The following is an 11,296-nucleotide window of genomic DNA, read 5'->3' as shown; positions in this document are numbered from 1 at the left end:
ACTTAATAATAGGTGAACAATCCCAATTTCAAAGGTGCCCAACTTCCTTCTATATATAAATACTGTTGAATCATTCCTAATACGAGTTTTACAATGTCAAAGGTTTAAGAAGGCTCCAGAGAAGGTACTCAATTCAATCAAATTCAATTTATTGAATAATTAAATAGGACGAAGTGTCTTCTGTAGAATATTCCCATGCAATTGATTGTCTGGGATTTAAGGAGTACACGGCAGTCACAAATCTAGGGATAAACTCCCTTTTCCGCTCACGAGGTAAGCTATTCCATAAAATAAGTCCCTCAACAAAAAGAGATCTGTTTTCTCTCGAGTTGCGGAAAATACGACACCCTGAACTTGGCACATGGAGACACGAGGTGGATGACTCAATCACCACAAACTCCGCGAGATACCGTGGCCCACCAGTAAAATCGGAAGACAAAGTCAACAGCATGAGTCTCCAGATGAAGGAAAAGAGGAAGACAAAGGATAGAGTTAACCCAAAAAAAATAAAACTTGCAAAGTGCAAAAACATAACGCACACAGGAATTGAATGCCCTAATCAGGCGATTCTTTGTCTCACCTCTGGCACTGGAAACTAATTCAGCCCCATAAGTGAAGACATAATGACCAGAGCCCTAAATAAGTAAAAGTCTGGTACCCTGTGTAGTGAATGCCTCGTGCCGTTTAAGGATAACCAAGGCATTTCTCAAAAGAATGGTATCATGTTTGGGTTCGCTGGAAAGTTCTTGGAATTCCTGATAAGCTTGAACTATAATTACAATCAGTTATAGACCGGTAATGAACAAATTTTTATCAGAAATTCAATTATATTACTTCTGAGGTATTTTGTGCAATGTTTTGAGTGTTTTATAAATCGGTTCAAATCGGTTATGAACCGATAAGTAATTTTTATCCGAAAATCAATTTTATTATAGGGTAGCGGCATTAGGGGAAAGTGCCCATGCTTGATACGATCCAAGCTTAATAATAACTATTTATTTTCTATGTTAATCAATAGTTATGACTTATCGCAATATATTTCAATAGCTGGTGCTAAGCCTCACATTTCCTAAAAAAAATTAGGATCCTAGCTCTTTTTTCCTAGTTTCACGAAGCAAAAATCAAAAATAGGTCTAAAACTGTAATTTTGATACATGATATTTTATAAGTATTTCTTAATTAATGTCGCTGTTCAGGAAAACTACTATCATAGGCACATAGGGGGTTCATCAGTATTAATATTTATGTAAAAATATTTTTACTTGGGGACACTGTTTTTGAGGGTGGTGACAAATTCATAAATTCTACCTGTGTCCATCCTATATTTTAGAAAGGGTCCATGAATCATAATTTAATTGTGGCAACTCTATCATTAGATGTGATTCTTTCATAATTACACATATTGTAATCCCCCAATTTTATCGACAATTGACATAGCCTTTAACCACGTTGCCTGAATTTTAAGGTTGCAGAGTGACATTTTCACGGCCTCAAAATGAAAAAATGGTTTTCGCTAGTGCCCTAATGTCATAAAAACACGGCTTAGAAAAGTTACATAAAAGTGATTTTAAAACTAATAACCAGTCGTACAAACGATTTAAGCAGATAGATTAGAGTTCCGTCTAAATATTGATGTGCAATTTTTTGTATCCGGTGAAATTTTTGCAGTGAAATTAGGCCTCCGATTTGTCGAATCAATTATTATACAGGAAGGCCCCGGACCCGACTTGTATAAAAGTCGTCACTGAATTTTCATTTTCTTCTTGAGGAAAATTTAAGGATTTCCAGGAACTATGTGAGGTAGGACTATGAACCTAATAAGTGAGACATTTTTTTGTCATAGTGGAAGAATCGCTTCGGTTTGTGTGTTAATCAGAAAAAAATCACAATCCTTGGACATCATTTTACAGTATCAAGCATGGTCACTTTCCCCTACTTATGGCCACATTAAGGACATATTCGCTCACAGCTTCTTTTCTTTTTGACCAATTAAGATAAAATTTTAACTGTAATTTCTTTAAAGTACCTCCTTTCGATATATCCAGGTGAATTTATTAGGAAATTGCCTTAAGCCTCAGAAAAAGTATGATTTTTTCAACAATGTAAAATTCATAACTTGTGGCCACTTATGGAAACAATGTAAAATGATGCAAAATAAACTTAGATATAAAATATAAGTCTAAAGAAAAGAAAAAGATTTCAGGTAGTTTCAAATATTTTTATTATTTTTTTCTTAAGTTTTTACAGTTTTTATTCATAATTGTAGCATTGCACTATTATATGCTTCTCATCCTTCTATTTAATGAGCCCCGCAATCCGTTTTTCATAATGAAAAATCAATATTTGACTGCATGAAAAACCCACCTCATAATTCCCTCTGTCTCTTTTTGTAAGGGCATTGTGAAAGCCTTCGTGGTCTGATATTTCTTCTGGATGCTTTATTGCTAGATGCTTTATTTATCGGATGCTATCGGTAAATCGTAAATGATGTATTTGAGGTAATATAGCATTTAAGTTACGAGTTTGTGCATTTCGCAAAACCTGGTAAGTATTCCAAAGGTGTAGCATTTTACTTTATTAATAACCGATTTTAACCTTTTTAGAGCAATGCAAGGTTTATCATTTAAAAATATTTTAAAATCAAAAGAGGAAGATTTCCGAAAAGACATTTTCGATATATAAATAAAACAAATTTGCAGGGGACAGAAATGCTTAAGGGACAGTAAAAGATATGTTACTTATTCTCAGATCAATTTTGATGCATTCTTTGAAGGACCAAAGTCGTTATCTCCACCATTTGACCTCTAGATATTAAATTGAATGGAAAAGCAAACGAACTAACGAGAGCTAGGGGAAACCGGAGCACTACTGAGCATGGGGTTGCACCGAACACTGGGATTTTTAATTAAAAGATATTAAACTTCAGAGGACAAAAGTTGTAATCGAACCCTATGTAGATTCGCAGATAATGTAGCGATCCTTGTCCACTGAAGAAATATTCGTCATAGTCCAAGTAGTTTAGAAGTGAAAATCACTATTCGGTGCTACTCTATGTTCGGTGGTGCCCCAGTTTCCCCTATATCATATTTTAGATTCGCAAACTATACTAAGTATTGTATGCGGTTTTGAGAAATAGTTGTAGTTTTTTAGTTCTTTTCTTCTAAAATTCTACTACAATCTTTCAAAGTTACACACGAGAATCTAAATCAAAATTTCAAGGTATTAAATAGGGTAAATTGGTACAAGTTGGACAATGGCAAAAGTTAGAAAATTTCGCTGGTACAAGTTGGACGGGCAATTTTTTCTTGATAAATACAGTACTAAATTTTAATTTGTATATTTTTCTATGTTATAGTTTGATTATTTGGTTCCTTATGCTGCAAATAAAGTGAAAATCCATTCATATGAATAAGATTTAACGTATAAAATTCTCATCTCAATTGACAGTGTAACTTTTCACCGTCGAAAAAATACATCGATCGGCCTTTTTTTCCTAATAAAAACACAAGAATAGTGACTTTGGTTTTTCGGTTCTGTTGACATTTCTCAATATTTCTGGCAAATTTTAGTGGAATAAAGTGTTTAATCTCGATAGTTAACGGTACGTAATGGTTTTATTTGATATAATTACTAACTGTATGAGGAAAAAGTGCTTATTTGAAACGTGAGCAAAAGTGACAAGTTGGACATCCGGAGATACGATTGTATTGCAGGGGTTTTCTTTTTATTTCAGATGGGTAAAAAGGCAAATAAATTGAAAAAGTACAAATCCTATACTCAAGACCAAGTGAGCAAAGCACTGGAAGCTTTTCGTCAAGGAAAATCACTAAGTCAGGTGTCAGTATTATTTGGGGTGCCAAGAACAACACTTTTTAATAAGCTGACCGGGAAATGTCCGGAAGAATGCTCTGGGCGAAGGCCTCCTACGCTGCCAAAAGATATAGAAGATGAGCTCGTTGAATGGATTTTAGGATGCAGTGACAAGTGACATCCTAGAACAAAAGATCAAGTTCTCAACACTGCAAATTATTTGTAAGAAGTTCAAGATTGTCAACGAGTTCACCGATGGAAGGCCAGGATACTCTTGGTTCAAGAGTTTTTTGAACAGATACCCAGAATTGAGACTTCGTACACCAGAAGCATACACAACCCAAAGAGCTGGTATTACCACTGAGTGGTTTGAGAAAACTCATGAATATTTAAAATCCAAAGATCTTCTGGAACTTCCTCCTGATCGCGTCTTTAATCTTGACGAAACGGGTGTAATGCTTTCGCCCAGGACAGGTATCTATTATTATTCTATGGAGTTTTTAAATTCATGTTTGAAGTTCTTTATGACAATTCGTATGATTAAAGAAAACTAAAAGAAGAAGCTATGCAAGAAAAAAAAGAATTAGACTTCAGAAACAGGAAGAAAGGCTCAAAATAAAAGAAGAAAAGGAGCAAAGCAAGAAAATTAAAATATCCAAGAAAAAGATTTAATAAATAATATATATCAAAGCCTTAATGTTTTTTACTTTTTAATTATACACTTTACCCTAGTGGTACAATTGATTCAGTGTGTATGGCATTCAGTAAAAAATCTTCAAACTTGCACAACCTTCCCCTACGCATTGTCCAAATTCCCACGTCCAACTTGTCCCACCCTGTCCAAATTATATTGTTTTGCACTCACGTATTTTTCTTGTATTTAAGAACTTTTCAAACTGTTTTTCAAGAATTTCCATGAAACGGTAATATTCTAGAAGAATCAAGGAGCAAATTTATGTATGTCATCAGGGAAAAATGTATTTATAATGTCTTTAATCTTGTATCAAAGTTCGAGCCTTTGGAAATTGTTCCAATTTATGCAACTTACCCTATAGATCTAAATGTCGTGTACACCGCGAAGTTTTCTCTTAATCATCTTTTTGTGAAAAAACACCAGGCGTCTCCACCGAATAGGTGCCTCGACTAAAACATAGAATTTTTCTTATCAATTTCCCACGAATTTTTCGAATATTTCCAACGAAATTGATATTAAATTTATTCGTGGGACAATTATATTAATACCAGATATGATAATGATGATATTTGTTGATAAGAATATTTTAATTTTGATATTTAATAAATACTTTCTAGGAATGGATGAATATTCACTTGAAAAATAATAATGCGATAATGTTATCTTTATCACGATGCAAACCTCAACTTTGGTCAGTTAAAACTTTAATTACACTTTATAGTCTCTTATCATTGAAAGGATTTATTCTAAATCTTCGAACATTTGATATAGATATGTGATAAACTCTTTTTGGTATATACCGCATTCCAATATCCCTCAGTTCTCTTCAAAACACCGTCGAATCCAGAAGGTTTTAAGGGAAAAATCAGGAAAATCAATAGTTTTTTTGTTGTTGTTTCTGTGATAAAAGTAATATCGTATTCAATGAGTGGAAAAAGTATTTATCTGTTACTCTTGTGTTTCGCGCCCTTTTTTGGAGTTAATGGTAATGAACCAGGAGTCAGTAATCGTATTTGGACTTTAGCCATTTGACCTTTGTATTTATCTCTCTTAGGGCAAACGCAGTGTATTATTTGCAGTTCAAGAGTTAATCCAGAATGTGCAACAACAGTGGATATTTCTTACCTCTCTGCTAATTGCCCAAATGACAATGAATGTGCAACATTAATCGGTATATGCAATGGCCAATATTGGAGATATCCTAGTCCCCGGCGAGTGGCCTTCAAAGTTGAAACCAATTTCTTATTTTCACATACAAATGCGTATGGGAATTTTTCTGCACTCGTGATCGTTATGCTAAATATTTAAAAAGTGAGAAGTTTTTCCTTATTATAAGATACCTTTCCGTATGGAGGGATAAACATACTAAATTTTTGTTTAAATAAATTTTTTCCTTGGAGAACTGTGAGCTGAGTTCGAGATCAATTTAGGAATTGGCTTCAAATAGCTCCATTTAAAAAGGCCAACTTGCCAGGCGCTTGGAGATACCCTATTCTAATTGGCAGAAAATCTTTGCATAATCATTAATTTGAATTCTTATTTAATATTTTTTCTATATTTTTTTAAATTTTAGAGTCGAATAGGTATACCATGAGAGGATGTGCTTCTGAAGTTACAAATTACTGTGTTAATGCTGTGCCATTGTGCTCTATGTGCATCGGGGGCAATTGTAATGATCGTATTTTTCCATTAGACCGCCAAATCTGTTATCAATGCGTAGGCTCCGGATGTGAGACTCCTAATGAAACAAATCTACGACCTTGTGAAATTTATCAGGAGAACGACGGATGCTTCGTGGCAGTTGAACAGACTGAAGGTTGATATTTCGTCGGTTGCCTCAGCAACTGTGCTAACTGCATTTGCTTTGTGTCAGCATTCGTTGTAAGCAACGCATCGCTGCGCGGCGTTTGCAATGAATGCAGACACAAAGCAGATGCAATTAGCACAGTTGCTGAGGCAACCGACAATTTCTTAAGTAAGGGTTCTGATACAAAGGACTCTAAATGGGATTTCTTTTCTCAGGCGGTAGCCTTACAACCTATCGTGGATGTACTTCTGATCCGGTCTATAGCCCAGCCAAGCAGGGCTGCTCAGCTGTTGGTGGTTACTGTATTGAATGCGATGGAAGTGGTTGCAACACTGCTCCTCAGTCCACTCAGAGTACTCTATCTTGTGTTCAGTGCGACTCCGATGATGACTACTGCAGTAGTCCTCCAGGAGAGAGTGCCCAACCCTGTACACATGAAGTTCCTCTAGGTCGCACGGATCAATGCTATACCTACAGATTGGGTCAGGGCAGAGTTGAGAGGGGTTGTCTGTTGGATCCTGCCACTCCCTCGGAATACATACAAGACTGCGCTGAAGACAATGAAAATTGTATGGTTTGTTCTACTCCAGGCTGCAACATCCAACCTGCTATTGAACCCATTCAGTGCATCGTTTGTGATGAATCACAAGATCCCGACTGTAGAGACTTACTCAATCACCATCAACCTCAGCAATGCCCACCAGGAACGTACGACGCTCACGGGTGCTATCGATACGAATCAAGTGGGTGATTTAATACAGTCATTATCTTGGTATTACATTTCTGTTTTTTTTTCTCTCTCTCTATAGATTTGGAGCATAATGTTATCAGGGGCTGTGTATCTGACCTGATAGGGACTCCTCGTTTGAATGATTGTCAAATGGGAGGAATTTGCAAAATTTGCGACTTTGACAATTGCAACTCTAAAGGTACGGTATTTAATTTTTAATAATCATACTTTATCCGAGATAATTCTTTTGCCTCCCTGCAGTCAACTTCCAAGAATGCTATTCATGCAATTCTGGCGTGGAAACGGACTGTTTGAGAGTACAGAACAATACAAGACCTACTGCTGTATGCCATGAGTATATGGATACCTGTGCCCAAATAATCCAGGATGGTACAAGGTTGACCATTCGTGGATGCACTCACGAAGTAGATGCCATTCATACACATCTTCACCCGTTCCGACAGACTTGCAACACTAATCTCTGCAATAGTGCTATTTACCCCGGTTTCCGGGCTGTATGTCACCAATGCGCTGATGGACCAGGATGTGACCGAAATAGTACAGAGACGCCAGAATATTTACTACCCTGCAGGATATTCTTTCAGGATGATCAGTGTTATTCCGTCCTGAGGAATCAACAGGCAGTTAGAGGCTGCATTAGTGATACTGATGCCAATTCAGCCTTCTGCGAAGCATCTGGTGAACTATGCGAAAGATGTGTCGAAGGACAAGGTTGCAATTTCAGACCGGCTTCCAGACCATCAAACATCAACTGTGTATCATGTCAAGGTGATCCTGCTTGCGCATGGGGTTTTCCCAATCCAACAGGACCTCTATGCCAAGAAACTGTTTGGATGGGTCAAAGAGAATCCTGCTATGTAGGAGTCAGTCCAAATGACCAAGTTGTCCGAGGATGCACTCTTGATCCTGTCCTCGGTTGTCCACAAGATCACACCTGTACTCACTGTTATGCCAATAACTGCAACAATGTCGCAGTTACCAGACAACAATGCATTCACTGCCGAAGCAATGCACCAGGTCAAGCATCCTGTGCCGAATCAGCAGAAGATCTTGAACCTAGAGCCTGTTCTGGAGACTTTCAAACTTTCGCAAGTAGGGGATGCTACACAATGAGAAAACCAAACAATATCGTCATTCGTGGATGCATTAGAGATCTTAGCTATGATGACTATCACAACTACTGTTCCTTCGACGAAGAAGAAAGTGACTTCTGCGTAAAGTGCCTCGATCACGGTTGCAATGTCCAACCTGCTCCTGCAAAAGCAGCTCTCAATCATCCCCTAACTTTCATCATTGCCCTAATTTTCCTTGTAGCTTCCCAGCTATTTTAAATTTTACCAAACCCTTGAAATGTACTTTTGAAGCTATTAAAGACTATAGCACATAATTAATGTGTTTTTCATCTTTTTCATAAGATCATCAATCAATTTGATAGCTTAAGATAAGCCGCTGTACAACCTAATCAATATCTCAAAAGTATTTTTCTTTTTTTTGCAGAAGGAAGGCCATTTTTTAATTCCATTGCAGAATGACTCATTTGAATGGTGCTAACTTTGAAAAGATGGTAGCTCTTGGGGATATGTCTCTTTAAATTTTATAACTGCTTTAAAGATTAGGCAATTGAGCTATCTTTTTTTATTACTCGATAGCTAGAGAGAGCTATTTATATAATTCATTGAGAAATATTTCAAATTTCAACTTCTCAACTCCTAGGGTAAATTAAGCTAATTCAAAACCTGCTCCAAATGGAATTTTTTCGCTATTCCAAATGGAGACGTCACTGTTTTCACGATAAATACAGTACTAAATTACTATATTCATATATTTTCTATAACACAGTTTGATTATTTAGTTAATTTTACTCCAAATAAATCGAAAATCCATTCATATTCACAAATTTTAATTTGGTTATTTCTCAGAAAAATTAAAAGTGTACCTTTTCACCATCGAATTTTTCATCGATCGACCACGTTTTCCAATGAAAAACACAATAAGGTGACTGTTATTTATTCGTTTTGTTAAACATTTATGTCATATTTCTGGATAATTTTGGTTAAATTAAGTGCTAATCTTTATTGTTAACGGTACGTGAAGTTTTCAAATGAAATAATTACCTATTTCGTGAACGAAAAGGATTTTTCTGAACTGTCTGCAAATGCTTCAATAGGAAACCCCGGAAATATGATTTTCTTGGAAAGATTTTCTTATTGTTTTAGATGGGAAGGGAGAAAAGACCAGGAATAAGAACAAATCCTGCACTCAAGAGCAACTAAACAAGGTTTTGGAAGCCTTTCCTCGCGGTTTCACTTACACTGTTTGTCTCCAATTAGAAACTTTCCCTTGTCTCCATTTGGATTAATTTGTTTCCAATAGAAGCATTTTATACTCGCGTATTTTTCTTTCATTTAAGAAATTTTCAAATTTTATCTAAAGAATTCTCACTAAAACAAACCTGTGCTCGTTAAAAGTCGTGTAATATAGGAAATTTTGTGTTGATAATTTTAATGGAAATTACAGATTAGCAGGTCGTGTCCCTTCTTGTAATATGTACTTTTGCATTCCTTATTAACCAAAATAGTATTGTACAAAAGGATTTTTCTCAAACCTATCCTGAATTTTGGGACAGCTCAAAAGAATATGAGTCTTTCAGCTCAAAATTTCATTCCAATGTTTTTGTTGTAATATCGACAATTATTCACAATTAACCCAAATAACTGTACTCAATTAAATTATTAAAATGATTTTCTTGTGAAAATGACTTAGCTCCAAGGAATTAAACAATTTTCACATTAAAAACTTTTCACTTTCTCTACGTGAATTTTCGCGGCATTTCGAAGAATGCCAACAGGCACCACCAAATTCACTTCGATTTTTCTTTTAGCTTAGGCCTGCACTAAAAAGTAACATTCTAGAAGAGTCAAGGAGCAAATTTATGTAATTCTCTTCAGAAAAAAAAATATGAACTTAATGTGTTGAATCTTCTGTCAGAGTTAAAGCGTATGGAAATGGCTTTTTAATTAGGACATTTACCCTATATGATTCTATTTCGGTAAAATTTTGAAAATCAAAAGTTTAGAGGGAAACTATGGTACATTGTTCGTTCGTTCGCCCGTGTGGCCGTTAGAAAAGTTAGTGGCAAAACGTTTAGAGACAGCGGCTATAAGTCTTGGGGATACTTCACATGAGTCGACTTAATTATTGTTAATCGTGTCGAGGTCTAAAAATAAAGCCCAAAAACGGGCCACATCAATGGCAAGTGGACTTGCCGACATCAAAAAAAAACACATAAGTGAGGGGGATGGTTTAGATCACCCCACAGTTACATAGGACGTCACATTTGGAGAATCCCTATCGCCGTCTATTGTCTCTCGAACGCGCTACGCCGCTTCTAAAACGATTGAGTTTTGAGTTTCTCAAACAATTGTTTTCCAGTCTTGGTCACCACCAGGAAAGGCTCTCCCTTGGTTCGACAAAACCTAGTGAAAAGACTTCCTTCCTATAGATTGAGTCTAGCCTCATCTGGAGACTTGTCAAGTGGTTTGACAGAGTGGCAGAAGCTCTTGCGAGACTTCAGCCTTGCTTTTGGTTTTTTGTAACAATGGAGAAGATACTTTGGTTCAGAGAGAACCTTAGACATCTCTCTGCTGGAGATGATTTGCCTCCTAACTCGTAGTGGAGCAATTCCTGCTAAGGGATAGGGTTTGTCAACTCTAAGACCTGAAAGTTCTCTTGCGGGGACTTGTAAACGGATGTAACTTATGTCGACTTAATGATAATTAACATGCTCTTTGTCTAACTCTTTCTAGGCGGTATTTTTCAATGATAAACGTAACTTTATTTGACTATCATGGTGTTCATGTACTCTGAGCTTTGTAGAGTGGTAGTATCAGAAATCTCTTGTGACCCGGTTTATCCTAATTATCTCAGTACCTGAAGAAGAAGACAAACATCTCCGAAACATAGGTCATAATCCGTGTTTTAAATCATCATAAACGTAAATATCCTTGAATCACTCCTAATAGTGGGTTTCAAGGTCAAAGATTAAAATATATTCTGGAGGGTTTATTTCTCAACCGATTAGTCCAAGTTTACATTCGTTGGAAAGGTCTTGGAATCCATGACTAGTCTAAATTTGGTAACCGTTTATAATCCATATTTATTTTATTCTAAGACCTGGGACACTTTGCTATCATTCTCTTAAAAAAAATTATCTTTGAAGACTTTTCCTGCTGTC

The 11,296-nt window shown here is 36.2% G+C and overlaps 1 protein-coding gene across 1 annotated transcript; it reads left to right on the top strand.

The window, feature by feature from the left end:
- Positions 1–5,328: 5,328 nt before the first annotated feature.
- On the top strand, positions 5,329–8,449 carry LOC129808081 (uncharacterized). The gene is made up of 6 exons (XM_055857769.1): positions 5,329–5,489; positions 5,559–5,675; positions 6,078–6,320; positions 6,527–7,054; positions 7,121–7,240; positions 7,303–8,449. The coding sequence occupies exons 1-6, from the start codon at positions 5,429–5,431 to the stop codon at positions 8,391–8,393; spliced, it is 2,160 nt and encodes a 719-aa protein (XP_055713744.1). The 5' UTR covers positions 5,329–5,428; the 3' UTR covers positions 8,394–8,449.
- Positions 8,450–11,296: the final 2,847 nt, after the last annotated feature.

Source organism: Phlebotomus papatasi, chromosome 3, assembly GCF_024763615.1.
Source record: "Phlebotomus papatasi isolate M1 chromosome 3, Ppap_2.1, whole genome shotgun sequence".
Taxonomy (NCBI): domain Eukaryota; kingdom Metazoa; phylum Arthropoda; class Insecta; order Diptera; family Psychodidae; genus Phlebotomus; species Phlebotomus papatasi.
The sequence above is the reverse complement of the archived record's forward strand: the minus strand, read 5'-3'. Positions and strand labels throughout refer to the sequence as shown.